General features: G+C 32.4%; 1 protein-coding gene across 1 annotated transcript; it reads left to right on the forward strand.

Moving 5' to 3' along the window:
• Positions 1-10,307: 10,307 nt before the first annotated feature.
• On the forward strand, positions 10,308-13,811 carry LOC114166413 (receptor-like protein 6). Its single transcript, XM_028051146.1, has one exon. The coding sequence runs from the start codon at positions 10,340-10,342 to the stop codon at positions 13,667-13,669; it is 3,330 nt and encodes a 1,109-aa protein (XP_027906947.1). The 5' UTR covers positions 10,308-10,339; the 3' UTR covers positions 13,670-13,811.
• The last annotated feature ends 2,898 nt before the right edge of the window (positions 13,812-16,709 follow it).

Here is a 16,709-nt window from a genome sequence, read left to right on the forward strand (position 1 = left end):
GGTGTTGGGATTTTTAAGGATTGTGGAAATATGAGAGATATGAGATATATGAGAGATATATGTATATGTTATACGGAGGAACATGTTTTTGTATTTTATTGATATACCCTATATATACAGTCAAATATAACAAAATATCAAGTATAAAATATTTATAATATCTCACTCTTAATATAAAATAATAACCAATTTCTAAAACCGAAACATATTTCCTAGAAACTAATTTTAAAAAAAAGATATTAAGTAATATTCTCAACATTCCTCCTTACTTAATATCCATTTATTTAAATTTTATATCTTCAAATTTGATTCTCCATCTTTTGGTGCTTAATTTTCTCCTCTTTTTGTGCTTGTAATTATTTTTTTCTCTTTCTTCCATAGGATTACATCTTTCTTCAATTTGATATTCTTCTTTATATTTCTTCTTCTGTTAGCATCATTTTCTTTGTCAATTGTGGATTTCATGGTAGTGACATTGGACCTTTTATGAATATTAGAATGTGGACCTCTATCTACTTTTTTCACTTGGACATCTACTTCCTTCCAGATATATTTATCTTCTTCTGATTTTGATCTTTCTTTTATATTCTCTTCATTTGTAGCAAATTCCTCCTTCATCAAATCCAACGCAAATCTTTTATCTTTCATGTGGACTTTGAATACTTCGAGGTTGTTAGCATCTTTGATCACACATACTTTATTTTCAAAGGAGACCTTATAACTGTTCTTCAATATTTTAGCAACACTTAACAAATTTTAGGTAATCTCAAGAACATATAAGACATCAAAATTTAATTTGATACTCGAATGAGTTTTAATTGAAATTGTTCTTGTATCTTTCATAACAAGTTATTCTCCATTCCCAATTCTTACCTTGGAAATATTTGCTTTGTTGAGCTCCTTGAAAAGTTCTCTATCACGAGTCATGTGGTTTGTGCAGCCACTATCTATAATCCAATCTTTTATAGATTCATTGGTTGTGACACATGATGTTGTAAGAAGTAGTTCCTCCTCTGATTTATCCTCTACAATATGAACATCTTCTTGAGAATCTTGGTATTTGCATACCTTTTCTACATGTCCTAATTAACCACATTTGTGACATTGTACATCTGGCCTCCACCAACACCAGTTGGGTTGATGACCTTTTTTCTTGCAATAAGGATAAGATGGAAAAACCTGTGTGTTATTGTATTTGCTCCTTCTGTTGTTCTTGACTATGAGAGCATTCTCTTCAGTGTAATTTAAATTACCTTCAACCGCCTCATGATCTTCTCTCATCAATCATCATTGTTCTTGTGCTTGCAAGACATGTTCACCTCTGTCAAAGTAATTGAAGACAAATATTTTGTGTTTTCTAAGGAAGCAATAGATGCTCTCATTAAAAAGACAAAATATATTAATATTGTCGATTGACAAATCTTTAACTTTCTAAATGATTTAGCAATAACATTGTGATCGTCAATCATTTTCATCAAATCAACAACCAATGTTTTATCTACCACAAATTGTTTTAAATTAGACCTAAAACATATTTAATAAAACAAACGTCTACAAAGATATTTAAAGGTTTCATTTAAGGGTGATAAAAGATATGTTAACTAACCTGAAATGCTTTATTTTGTTACTGATTTCATTTTCAATATAATATATGCATAACTATGCAAACTTTGACTTTGATCCATTTTCTAGTAATAAACTTCCAATGCAGTGATAGTTATGTTCATTAAGAATGAATTGCAGTGGAAGAGAACCATTGTTCATCGAAGCATCTATATTACCACCAATTGAAGTAAATGAAAACATACTATTGTATATTCTTATATTTTTGTAAAAATATTTTTCTTCTATGATCAACACCATTTAACAAAGCTTAAAGTAAATCAGGTGGAGGTTGTAATAGTGGAAGTTGCACTTTTCCCTTTTGGCAACATAATGAGAATTGAATTTGATTTGAGGTTTTAGATTGTTCTGCTCTTTCTTCATACCAAACTTCAGCTTGACAGTATTGGCATTCAAGCAAGGTTGTCCAAGATTGAGAATTTCTAAACATAATAACGAAGGTATTACAATATTGGCACCAGATGCATGGATATAATGTAAAGTTATGTAATTAATAATGTTTTTACCTTGCAACTTAGCTTTGGAATACAATTCCTTTGTAGAAGTGCTATTTGTTTGTAGTGAAATCAAATTGAGGAGATTAATGGTTTAAATTTTGTAGTAAATCACACATGAAATAAGGTTTTCCAATTAGCATCATTTAGTTCTATTTAGAGTCGTCAAAATGGGTTGGAACCCGCGAGGCAACCTGGTTCACCACGAGTTTGGGTCGGGTTGGGTTGAAAATATTTTACAAATTTTAATACGTGTTGATTTTTGACTCAACCCACCTAAAACCCGGCTCACGCGAATTGAACCCGTGTTGAGCCAAGTTGGCTCACCAACCCCCCAAATAAAGGGTCATACAAGTATTTTTTGCTAAGTTGGGTTTTTCATTTGGGTCAGGTTAAGTTATTTTTTTATTCAACACATAGAAAATTTGTATTTTTGCGATTTTGGTTTGTATTTGGATTGTATTGAAGTTTAGTAAGATTTTAATTAGAATTATAATTTAGTGTTGACAGAAAAAAATAAAAAAATTGTATTTTTTTTTAATTCAGTGAGCTCGTGAGCCAACCTTTAACCCACCAACCTGTGGTGGTTCGGGGTGAGTTCAAATTTTTTTGGCTCGCTAATAAGTGAGTCAGGTTGGGTTGGCTCACTAAGTGATCAACCCGTAGTGGGTAAAGCCAGATTTGACAACTCTAGTTCTATTGTTTAAGAATGATTTCTTGTTTTTGAATCATTTTGTTGTGTTCTTGTTTCATCATCATAATGAAATTTTTTTGAAGTGATTGTATTACTTTAAAAGGTTACTTAACAACATATTTCTTAGAGACAAAATAAGATTCATTTAGCAATCGAGAACTTCTTCCTATGCAAATTAGTTTACAATAACTATTTATAATACATATAAAATAATAATCAATCAAAAATGATATATATTTTGGTAAACTTTACTAACCTGCAGAAGATGTTATGATTTCGTTAACATCGTTACTATTGTCATTCTCATTGGTACGCGCACGACTATTTGGTCTGCTACTCTTGACAACTATATTTTAGTACATATTGTTAGTAATTGTAAATACTTTAGCTTTATGAAATCATAATCAATATAAATATACTTATGATGTATGTATAAATATACCAACATTGTTCATATTTAATGAAGTAGAAGTTGGAGATTGTGAAAAGTTGAACTGTTTGTTAATTTCATTATGCATAATATTAGAGATATTAACATTATGATTTATACCACTCGAAGAACTTTGTATGTTATTTTCACAACTTCATTTAAAATAAATTTATGTTGTTATTTTTAAAAATGAAATTAGATGTGTATTCTTGAAAGAATTGCGTACTAAAATCCAACTCAATTAATGGCTTCCTATATAGAATCTTTTCCATCAATTTATCATTATGACTTTTTTTTCTAACACAAAAAATAAAATGTATATCATTATGCATGTTCGTTATGTACCTGTATTGAAATTGAAATAACAATATATATGTACTTGAAACAGTGATTCTGAAATCAAAGGTTTGGAGAATATTCAGAAAACTTTGATTTTTAAAGTTTTAAGTAATAAAATTTTAAAGTTTTAGTTTCTCATAAATAAAAAACCTCCTATGTTGCTACTTTTAGTACCATTTGTTATATATTTCCTTTTTCTTCATGTATTGTCTTTTGTGTTATCTACAACAAATCATACATTTTACTAACACAAATCAACACTTCATAATGCAAGGATTACAAAGCATTATTTATATTAATGAAGACTAAAAATTTACACCTTTGTGTTGAAGTTTTTTTCAAACTAACTTAGATAAATCATGATAAAAACATAGTTATTTGTTGAAATGCTAAGTAATTTTACCCGAATGATTCTTGTTTCTTACATTCCACCTTTCATGTAGTAGCCTCTTCCTTCTAATCTTTGCACTTTGACAAAACCACCATCTCATTACCAACTCCCTCTTACAAGTAACCATGACCCATTTACCATACTAGTGATACCAAGGGGTATACGATCCCAAACAAAACAAAAACACATATCTCAAGCACCACTTTTATACCTTGTGTCCTTGAATTTGATAATTTGCGTTAACCGTTCTAGCACCAACTATAAAAAACACCCCTTACAGCTACCCAAAAATTTTCTTTTTTTTCCTCATTCTCTATGCTCTAACATTACCAACTACCCTTTCCCACCAGAATCACTTAACGATGTGATTCTTCTTCTGATACTTGAAACTGTCCATCTAATCTCCAAGGTCAAACCTTCCTCTCTTATGAGTCACCTTCCTTAGGACATCCCATCTACTCTTGACTTGGATAACTACTATTGCTAAGAAGATCTCACTGCTTCTTCTTGATGTTGATTTGGTATAAAAATCCCTAATATACTTCCTTCTTATAAATCATCATCACGTTTGACTGATCTTCAAGGTTCTGCATCATCTTATCCTCCTTTTAAAGATATGTCGTCCTTATACACATTTATGGTTTCTACCTTTCTTAGCTTGCTCAGTGTCCAACAACCCTATCATTTTCTGCCACCTAGTTTCTGCCACCTAGTTTCTGCCAATAACTTCTCTTTTACCAATTCAAGATCATTAGATATGGTTATATGACTACATCTAATGACACCTTCCCCTTAAAACCACTAGTGTTTGTATACCTCTAAACCCCAACACTATTGGGATGTAGAACCAAATTGATTTCTTCAAACATCGCTATATTGACACGTCCTATTATTTCCCTTTTTTCTAACCTCTGGATTCATATCCTTTTAGAAAACTTGTGGTATCTGATCCCAAGCTTATCCTTGAGGCTCTCTGCATCCAAACTTTATTTCAAAACTCCAACATCTTCTCCCAACCTACTAACCCAAAACTTAGCTTTCCTCGCTCATCGATATACATCATACAACAACTCCCTATCTTTGAGGCAAGAAGTTGTCTTAGAGATCTCATCCAACCCTTGTAAAAGTAATCACGTCAAATTTGACCTTGAATCTGCATTCTCCTACCACTACTAACACTGAACACGCACCTCAAAAGCACAAACGTAACAAGAAAAGTATAGGAGACATACTCAAATTATAACTCTCCTCTCTTTTCCAAAAACATTTAGAATTAAGAAAGGAAATTATCTCTGATATAGTCATGAATGTGCACACTCATCACTCTACCAAGACATTTTTTGTTCTTAATACTTCTAGTTTCACACACATTCCCTCTAAAGGCAAGCATTTAAGAATCGCTTTGAACCTACATCTTGCCACTTCAATGGAGCCTCCAACCCCAACTAAATTGGTTGAAACCTGCCCCGACGCCGATATCGAGACTACTAACTCGCACCCAAAAACACGTAGTAATAGTCAACACAACACATGAGACTTATTCAAAGAGACTCAACAATCTAATTAAACCTATAAAGTTTCGCAACCGAAACACTTTGCGAAACACAACGAGCTCACTTCCCAAGGCCAAAAAATCTTTTGAAAATCATTGCTCTAATACCAAATGTAACATCCTAGGTAGATATTACTAATTTAAATAAAATAAAATTATAAATAATAATAACTCGACAATTAATAAATCATATTTTCCAAAATGTGGAAAATTAAAAATCTTTATTAATAGTGCCAAATCATAATTTAAAACTAAAAGCATTTATATTAAATAAATATTTATTTGTTTATTTATTTTTTTCGGGTCTTACATACCTTAATTTTAGTTCAGATGCCTCTTTAAAATTAACATTGTATTGTATCCTATTGTAATACTTTTGATTCTGAACTTGAACCTTATCTAAATTGGAAGAGTAGTGTATCTCAAAACAACATTCATAGTAATATAAAAAAATGTATATCATGAATGATAACAATATACCTTGAAAAGTTCTAACTTTAGAAAAATCTATAGTTATTATAGCATTTTGTACTTCTCCAAATGAAAGAAAGTAATTCAGTTCATCCATATAAATGCCAAACAAAGTACATTCAATTTGAACCCTACAATTTAGATGAATGTTATGTCAAATTTTATGTGAAATACAAGAACAAAAAATCTATCTTCTAAATTTGAAGACTACATTACCCATCTGCTTCTTTGGCAATCACATTCAGTTTTGTCTTTTTTTCATCTACTTGCAAATTCTCTTTTAGTTTCAGCCTTACTAGTACTCCCAAAATATCTACATAATAATACAAAGAAATGATGAGAACAAAATAATAAGTAAAGGAAATAAATAAAAGATAATAAAAAAATATATAATAATAATAGATAATAGAAAACTATACATATTAACTTATCTACTAAATAATCGGTGTCAAATCTAATGGAAGCCAATACATGCAAAGTTATGTACTATGGTTTGATATTTGGAACGAACTTAGTATCAAACAAAGCAACTTTTGTACTATACTGGAAATTTATTATAACAGTGGTGTGTGGTTCGATATATTCCACTATTTGGAGCTACACTAAAATTTTGGATTCCATAAACATGTCTTTCAAATATTTAATTCTGAAATTTTTAAATTAGAGTATGTCGAATGGATGCATGTATTTTACCTCCCTACAAAAACTCAATACACAAGACATGTTTTGAATATAAAGATGTCTTGAATAAACATGTTACAAAAAATTAAAGACAATATTAGTTGTTTCTCTTGAATAACTAACTCTACGAAGAAATGACACTTTTGTTTACTGAAATCTGAAATAAACCATGAACGTATGACCCTAACAATGATATTTCAGTTTTCCTTATCTGGAATAACTTCACTTAGGTTGTGGCCTTACTTTTGAACTTCACATAGAGACATTACTAATTCACAATAATGCTATGCAAAATTAAACAGTGCACAACAACACATACAAGGATAAGTTATTCAAAAAAATATATATTAAGAAAATATATATGAAAAGATACATTACCAAGTTACAATAAGTTAGCAACACATACCAATTATATTATATTTTTAATAAAAAGAAATCTAATAATTCTTACATACGAAGCTTTCTTCGTAGGTAACTTCTTTTAAATTATTTTTTATATTATTTTTTATAATTTTTTTTTCTTTACCAAATTTTGAAAGTAAAGTATCGTATGAAAAAGTTCCACTAAAACCTACCACGTTTATCTATAAAATTTTCATAAGTAGTTTATTTATTTTTTACCTACGAACTTTAATTTTATCTATGATAAATTTTTGTAGATATGAAAAATATTTCATAGATAAATTTTCATAAATAATATATAACTTTTTTTGTAGTGTCCATATAAATATTTGACCACACACATATATTCAACAATCATTTAGTTGATAATAAGATTAATAGGAATTAAGTAAATTTTCTTACATGTAACTCGTCGTCCTAAAGAATGTTCCGGCCGAAACATGATATCAAACATGACAAAATTTCAGTACGTAAGAAAAACAAGTTGAGAGAATTACTATTGTCAAATGACCTTACTAATTGATAAAATCATATGTAAAATAAGAAAAGAAAAATTTTATTGAATAAATAAAAAAATTATTAAATAAATAAAAACTTACTCTATTTGGAATTTTGATCATATACAAATGTTTCTTTGGTTATTATCTATTGCGAAAACGAAATGTTGGATAAGATTTTAAAGTATATTGGTGTGGAGGAAGAATGTTGTTAAAAGGACAAGAGGGAGAACTTTTAGAGGAAGAAAATAAAAGAAAGAAATTTAGGATGCGGTGCAACGAACGGCACATTACTTACATATAATTAATACACTTTTAAGCCAATGTGCATTGATATTTATTAGGCTTAATCAACATTTTGGTCCATAATTTGTTGATTTGGTTCATTTTGGTTTTCTTATTATTTTTTGTCTTAATTTGGTCCTTTAATTTTTTAAATATGTTCAATTTGGTCCCTGCTGTTAAATTGACGTTAATACCGTTTTCGTACATGTCACGTGTCATTTTGTGAAATTTTTAATTTTTTTAATTTTTTTTAAATTTTTTTAATTTTTTTTAATTTTTTTTAATTTAAAAAAAATTAAACAGTCACGTGTCACTTTATGGTTGTGACATGTGTCAATTTGAGATTTTTTTATTTAAAAACAAATACTGTCATGTGGTAAGTCATGATTGTGCCACGTGTTAGGTCATGATTGTGCCACGTGTCAAGCTAACATTGGTTGTTTTCAATTTAATCCCTTTATTTGAAATTTTGATTCAATTTAGTCTCCCAATTTTTTAAAATGATTTGATTTTGTCCTTTCCAATTTAAGACCAAATTAATAATTAAGCTTAATTATAATTTATATATTCATGTTAAAATAATTTTTTACCATTTATACATCAAATCACTCCCTAAATACTCATATTATTTCATTTCTTACATTTTTCACTCGAAATTTTGTACACATGTAAAAAAATTAATAATTTGAATAGTTAGATGAAGTAATTTGATCTATAAATATAATAAAAGATATTTTAATATGTATATATAAGTTGTAATTAGCTTAATTACTAATTTGGTCTCAAATTAGATAGGACAAAATTGAATCATTTTAAAAAATTGGAGGACTAAATTGAATCAAAATTGTAAATAGAGACACTAAATTGAAAGAACAAATGTTAGCTTGACATATGGCACAATCGTGACCTACCACGTGTCAGTTTTTTTTTTAATTAAAAAATTAAAATAAAAAAGTATCAAGTTGACACGTGGCACAACCATGACGTGACACGTGACAATTTAATTTTTTTAAATAATAAAAAAAATTAAAAATTCCACAAAAATGATATGCGGCATATATGGAGATTGTGTTAACCTCAACTTAATAGCATGGACCAAACTGAGTCTTTTTAAAGAATTAGATGACCAAATTGAATCAAAAAATAATAAGGGACAAAAATAAACCAAATCAACAAATTAGAGGACCAAAATGATAATTAAACCTATTTATTACTATATAATATTACAATAATTATTACAAAAGACATGGAGAATAGGAGGACATGTATATAGAAATTTAAATGTGATTATCTGGACTTCCTAAACAATACTTTCCACTTTGTGGTCTTCAAAATCTGTTTGCTACTTCCACTTACTACAAAAATTCTATGTTCCTCCGCAATTGTGGAAAAGAGACAGTTGACCAAGTCCGACTATTTCATTAAAAAATTTAGAGATGCTTTTATTGTTTCAACGAATATATATATATATATATATATATATATATATATATATATATATATATATATATATATATATATATATATATATATATATATATTATGAACTAAAATTTCTAAACAAAACCAAACACCTAAGTGGTTGAAGTAATTTTGCACAAAATATATCTTACATTTAAGCAAAATAAACTCTACAACGTTCTCAGTGCTCTATCACATATATTTGCCATCTCTTCACGTTGTAAGATATAAAATACATATTATTTATTCATTGCAATGACTGCCGATGTTTTATTTAAACTTATTTAAAATTTTCATCTTAATTATATTCTATCAAATAAATATTTAATAATATTTTTTTCACAATTTAAAAACTTTAATAAAATTCTAGAATATATACACAACTTTGATATGAAAAATGTCCATTTTTTAAATTTCTTCTGGAACAGCTAACAATATATATATATATATATATATATATATATATATATATATATATATATATATATATATATATATATATATTTTGTGCGTGTGCGCGGGCGAAAAAGACTTCCATTTCTCGACCAGCAAAGGAAGGAATAATTCAAAATGGCACTCAAGCATCTTATCAACATCATGTTTGAACCATTCAACACTTCCGACCTTCAATTCACCTACCCCTAGATAAGTAGGTAGTAAAACAATTTCACATAAATTTATTGCAACATTTTATTATATTCTGTTTTTATGAGATAATTAATAAACATATTTGAAAGGAAAGAAAATAAAAGTGTGTTGAGTAGAGGATAAATTTAAAATACTTTTTTTAACATAATAATGTAACTAATGTGCACTACATGAATTAGGAAAATGGAAACCTACTCACAATACTTTGATAGTAGTGGATCTTGTGCTTTCCAACTTATCTTAGACTTCGGAGATTGGAACATGAACAATAATGATAAGTGTAGTCTATAAAACGATATTGATATGTTTTGAATGAGAATATGTCTTTACCATAATTTTTACTAACACACGCCACCTTCTCAAAGCTTACAATGAGGACAAACACTCTCTTGTGGCTTTTCTTGATACCATTCTACTTAATCAACTATAGTGCCATCATCTTTCCAGCATATGGTTATTTCCTTGGCCATCAGTGTTCCATGCTTCTCCATTTAAAGAATAATCTGATATTTAACCCTGCAGTATCAAAAAAGTTTATTCTTTGGAACCAAAGTGAAGATTGTTGTCAATGGCCTGGAGTGACCTGCAACGAGGGTCGTGTTATAGCCCTTGATCTCAGTGAGGAGTCTATCTCAGAAGGACTTGTTAATTCAAGCATTCTTTTCAACCTTCAATATCTACAAAGCTTGAACTTGGCTTTTAATAACTTAAGTTCAGTGATTCCTTCAGAACTGTACAAGTTAAGTGATTTAAGGTATTTGAACTTGTCTAGTGCTGGATTTGAGGGGCAGATTCCACATGAGATTTCTCAACTCAGAAGGTTAGTTACTCTTGATTTGTCTTCATCGTTTTCCTCAAGCCACAGGTTAAAACTTGAGAAGCCAAATCTAGAAATGCTTTTACTACCAAACCTCACAAATATCACAGAATTGTATCTTGATGGTGTAGCAATATCTGCCAAAGGTCAGCAATGGTACCATGCTTTATCTTCATTGCCCAAGCTACGTGTTTTAAGCATGTCATCATGCAATCTCTCTGGACCTGTTGATTCTTCATTTGCTAAGCTTCAGTCACTGACTGTTCTAAACTTGAGCCACAATAATATGTCAAGCACAGTGCCAGAATCCTTTGCAAAATTGTCTAAGTTAGTCCAATTGCAGCTCAGAAGTTGTGGTTTGAATGGCTCATTTCCAAAAGATATCTTCCAAATTCCAGCATTGCGAATCCTTGACATATCAGACAATAAGGGTCTTAGGGGTTCTTTACCAAACTTCCGATCACATGGTTCTCTTTACGACATGAATCTTAGCAATACAAATTTCTCAGGAATGCTTCCAGGTGCGATTTCTAATCTGAAGCAGTTGTCTAGAATTGATTTATCTAGCTGCCAATTTAATGGAACACTTCCAAGTTCAATCTCTGAACTCACCCAACTTGTTTATCTAGATTTGTCTTACAATAACTTCATAGGTTCACTCCCTTCTTTTAATATGTCCAAGAATCTCACATATTTATCCCTCTATCATAATCATTTGGCTGGTGTGTTATCACCCAATCATTTTGAGGTTCATAAAAATCTTGTCAGCATTGATTTAGGATTTAACTTTTTCAGTGGGAAACTCCCCTCATCTCTTCTTAAACTCCCCTGTTTGAGAGAACTTAAAGTACCTTTTAATCAATTCAACGGTTCCTTGGATGAGTTTGTTATTGCCTCCCCTTTATTAGAGATGCTTGATTTAGGTAACAACAACATTCATGGTACAATTCCTGCGTCTATTTTTAACACTACAACACTTCGCCTCATCCAACTGAATGGAAATAAGCTCAATGGCACAATACAATTGGACAAGATTCGAAAGCTTGGTAACCTAACTTCATTAGGTCTCTCAGGTAACAATTTGTCAGTTGATACATACTATAGGGATGTTCATGACCTGTCCAACTATCCTAATCTCAGAATTCTGATGTTGTCATCTTGCAAGTTGCGAGAAATCCCCAGTTTCTTGAGAAATCAGTCCACACTACTACGGCTTGATCTAGCTGACAACGAGATCGAGGGCTCAATACCACACTGGATATGGGAAAATGAATATCTTTCTCACTTTAATCTTTCAAAAAATTTTCTGACGAGTTTTGAAGGAAGTTTCTGGAACCTTAGTTCAAACCTTTTGCTCTTGGATCTTAGTTTCAATCAACTACAAGGGTCTATTCCTTTCATTCCAACGTTAGCAAATTGCTTGGACTACTCCAACAATAGATTCAACTCTGTCATTCCACTGGACATTGGAAATCGTCTTCCTTTCATAAATTTGTTGTCTTTTTCAAACAACAGCTTTCAGGGACAAATTCCTGAATCCTTTTGCAATGCTTCAAGTCTTCACCTGCTAGATCTTTCCCACAATAACTTGGTTGGGACGATTCCCAAGTGTTTTGCTATGATGAGTAGTCTAAGGGTGTTGAATTTTGGTGCTAATAAACTCCGTGGTTATATTCCTAATTCAGTGCCAACTTCATGTAATCTAAAGTTGTTGGACCTAAATGAAAATCTCTTGGAGGGTACCATCCCAAAATCTTTAGCCCATTGCCAGAATCTACAAGTCCTAAATCTTCGAAAAAACTCATTAACTGACAGATTTCCATGCTTCTTAAGTAATATTTCCACCTTGAGAATTATGGATTTAGGGTTAAACAAACTTCACGGCTCAATTCGATGCCCAAGAAGCAGTGGTGATTGGAAAATGCTGCATATTGTTGATCTAGCCTCCAATAATTTCCATGGTGCTATACCAGGAGCACTATTAAACAGTTGGAAAGCAATGATGCGTGATGATAATGGTGTGTCCGAATTTGGCCACTTATTTATTGATCTCTATGATCACTACGATCCCAAGAATTTTCAGGATTTATTGTCCAGTGTGGACAAATCTCTGTTAACAAGAATAACTAAACTTTTTACAAACGTCTCTCGCTCCATCCTTGACCAGTCATCGACTGAATCTTATAATGCAGTGGATATTTCTCGACTTCAGAATTCAATTACCATTACCAACAAAGGTAAACAAATGGAGTTGGTCAGAATCCAAAAGATCTTCACGTACTTGGATATGTCGAGCAACAATTTTGAGGGTCCAATACCAAATGAGCTAATGCAGTTCAAGGCCTTGAATGCTCTTAATTTGTCAAATAATGCCCTTTCTGGTCACATACCATCATCTATTTCAAATTTGAAGAATCTCGAGTCTTTAGATTTGTCAGAAAATTATTTTGATGGGCTAATTCCAACAGAGCTTGCAAGTCTATCTTTCCTTGCATATTTGAATCTCTCATTTAATCACCTAGTTGGAGAAATTCCAAAGGGTACACAAATTCAATCCTTTGATGCAGATTCCTTTGAAGGGAATGAAGAGTTGTGTGGAGTTCCTCTGATCCATAGTTGCAGCAATGATGAAGGGACATCACCTGAAACACCAATTGCACATTCCCACAGTGAGAGGTCCATTGATTGGAATATTTTAAGTGCAGAGTTGGGATGTATTTTTGGCTTTGGAATTTTCATCCTCCCTCTTATTTTCTCTAGGAGATGGAAGTTATGGTATTCCGAACATGTAGATGAGATGCTTCACAGGATCATTCCTCAACTTGAATTTGTGTATGAACACAGTGGAGAGAATAGATACAAAACTCTAAGGTGGAAGAACTGAAGGTAAAATCCTTTACTCAGTTGGCTTCTGCAACAGGGAAAGCTTGTGCTTCTGTGTTTCATCCTTCTGTAATATTTAGTTTCAATCACTGTTGTTAGGAATGCGGATGCTTTTCCTGCCTATATTATTCTTGTTCAACCTACAATTCTCTATTTTCTTTTCTTGTTGTAGGACCAGATAATTTCTCTAAGTGGTGCTAAACAGAATTTGAAATACATTGCCCCTTAAAAGTCTTGACTTTTATTGGAGATTGATGTCATCACTTGTTTCTCTCTTTCCGTTATTGGGTTGTTGGCTTCTGTTTTGGTGTTCATCGAATTTGACCAAATATTGGGGTTGGAAAAAAGTAGAGAAATCTGGAAAAAAAATTATGTGGGTCCTTGTAACAGTTAGAAATTTATATACTGAAACTAGTTTTATATGAATTTTACTTGCATTTTTTATTAAATAGCACCTACTTTCGGAAAAAGTACAAATACCTGTATCGAACCCTTATTGTATTATATTTTTTTTTTTCTTTTATCTATGCTTACCCAAAAAGAGAGTACCATGAAAATCATATTGAAATACTAATATTTCAAAAATACAAGTATTGTAACCAAATCCTTTTATGGGTAATGGCCTTATGCGAGAGGTTAGGGGTTAGGTATTTTACTGATAGACATTTTTCTATAAGCAAAAAATATATTGGGTTAAGTATATTTTTAGTCTCCCAATTTTGATTTAAAATTGGAATTCGTCCCTGTCTAAAACTTCGATACATTTTGGTCCCTAAACTTTAGAAATGAATGAATATAGTCCTTTTAACCCAATTATGTTAACTTTTTTGACGTGTCAAACACTTTTCATATTAGTATTAGAGTTTTTTACACTGTTTGACACATTCTTGGTTCAATATCTATTGAAAAGTATGTTCGACACTTCAAAAAAAGTTAATGTAATTGAGTTAAAAGGACTATATTCATTCATTTTTTAAAGTTTAGGGACCAAAATATATTGAAGTTTCGGACATGGATGAATTCCAATTGTAACGTCTCATTTAATTATTAAGCGAAATTAAAAGAGACGTCACACAACATAGTAACATGGAGTAGTCCGGGGTTCCTTGACACAACCCCTACAACCTGGGCACACCACAATGCCAACGGGAAACCAGATACAAGTATATCAAAGAGAGTAGAGTAGTAATGCATAAAGCGTTACATGGGCCATAGCCCTAAAGAAATCATGAATAAGATAAATCCAGCCCAAAAGGCTAAGCAGCGGAATCATCATTTCCTTGTTGACCACGAGAACCTCGCCCATCTGCTCCTATCAATCAAATTGATGATCATCGCAAGAAAGAAGAACCACATACAAGACAACCATACAACAAACAGGGTAAGCTAGAGCCAACAATATTTCCATCATACAGTCAAATATACTTTCACCATCTAATATCCATACAACAACCAAGCATGTTTTGACTTTTCAATCAATACACTACGACTCGACTCGACTTATCCGGATACGTATAACTTGATCGGATTCAGCAGATGTCCGCACTTGTGGTGGATACCTCTGCTCACCCCCGAGCTATGTGTTACAAGTGTCACGATGGATCAATTTTCCCTCACCACAAGGTTAGCCCTTAATGAATTTCGGGCCTCCTACTACTCTCACCACAGGAGTCAGTCCACTCTAGGTGAAACTAACTGACCCCTTAGAGTGTCAGGATGCAACCTTACCTTGAATCCTTACCTAGTTATACAGATGGGGCACCACCATAGACACCCACTACCAGAGGCCATGAGATTACGTCCTGACCACTGAAGCGCAACCCCGGAGGTCCCACCTAGAGACCCCAAGGAATTACACGCTGACACGGACCAACATTCATTAATCAGCAGTAAGAGAACATTAAATCATATTTACAATTTCATACCAACCCCTGAGATTAATTCCTCATACACATCACATTTTGAATCCATACATCTGATCATCACCACCCATGAGTCTAGGGCCTCATCTCATATCAATACCATGTTCCTTTAGTTCCAAACCACTCATTCATCTCACGCATATATAGCAATCCATTAGGCATATATCCATACATATGTACATGTTTCTCATCATGGCAGTCATACCCATACAATTCCAATCATAAGAGTGTAAACACACAACCAAACACAACACTATCTCGCCCAATCCCTCGCTCAGGTTGAAGGGTCTCGCTTAGGCAAGTCCCCTTCGCCTAGGCGAGGGCTCGAAAAGAGCATCAGAAAGCAACGCTGGATCTCGCTTAGGTGAGACCCCTCTCGCCTGGGCGAGATGCTCGCTCGCTCAAAATAAGGAGCGGGTCGCCTGGGCAACCACTCGCGTAAACTGGCCTACGCGAGCCCCTGTTTGTCTCACCTGGGCAAGATTAACAGGTCTCACCACTGTTTCACCTGCAGCAGCCATGTTTTCCAACCAAACAAATCATGCAAGATATTCTCACGCATCAAAACGAAAGATCGAACCATAAAATCAACAACCAACTCATACACAGTTCAAAACGACTCGAAACTAGAAACCCTAACTTCACGTAACTGGAAAAGGGTTAACTGAGCTTCGACACAGGACCTCGGAGCGCAACAACTCAAAGATGGGTTCGCAGAACTGGCGGGACAGCGGAACAGAACCAGGGAAACTGAGTTAATGGAGGCTTTTAATCGAAAACCCAAAACAGGATAGCAAAAAGGGAACTAGCACGGCTGGAAGAGACACTTACATGGAGTACAAGTTCCTTTAGCTTAACGTGACAGTGGAACAAAACCCTAGCGGAGGGGGGTTGACGGCTGCAGCTCAAGTTCTCTAAAAATGGAATGAAAATGTAACTTAAAGCAACTGGAAAGGATTTTATCTACTGGGCCAACCCCTTAGACCCACTTATAAGGGCAGCCCTTTAGTTTAGGGCAAAAAGAATAATGAATAATATTAACGGGCCTTACACCAATTTTGAGTCAAAGTTTAAGGACTAAAAACATACTTAACCCAAAATATATTAATACTATGTCAC

Source organism: Vigna unguiculata, chromosome 10 (genome assembly GCF_004118075.2).
Source record: "Vigna unguiculata cultivar IT97K-499-35 chromosome 10, ASM411807v1, whole genome shotgun sequence".
Classification (NCBI taxonomy): domain Eukaryota; kingdom Viridiplantae; phylum Streptophyta; class Magnoliopsida; order Fabales; family Fabaceae; genus Vigna; species Vigna unguiculata.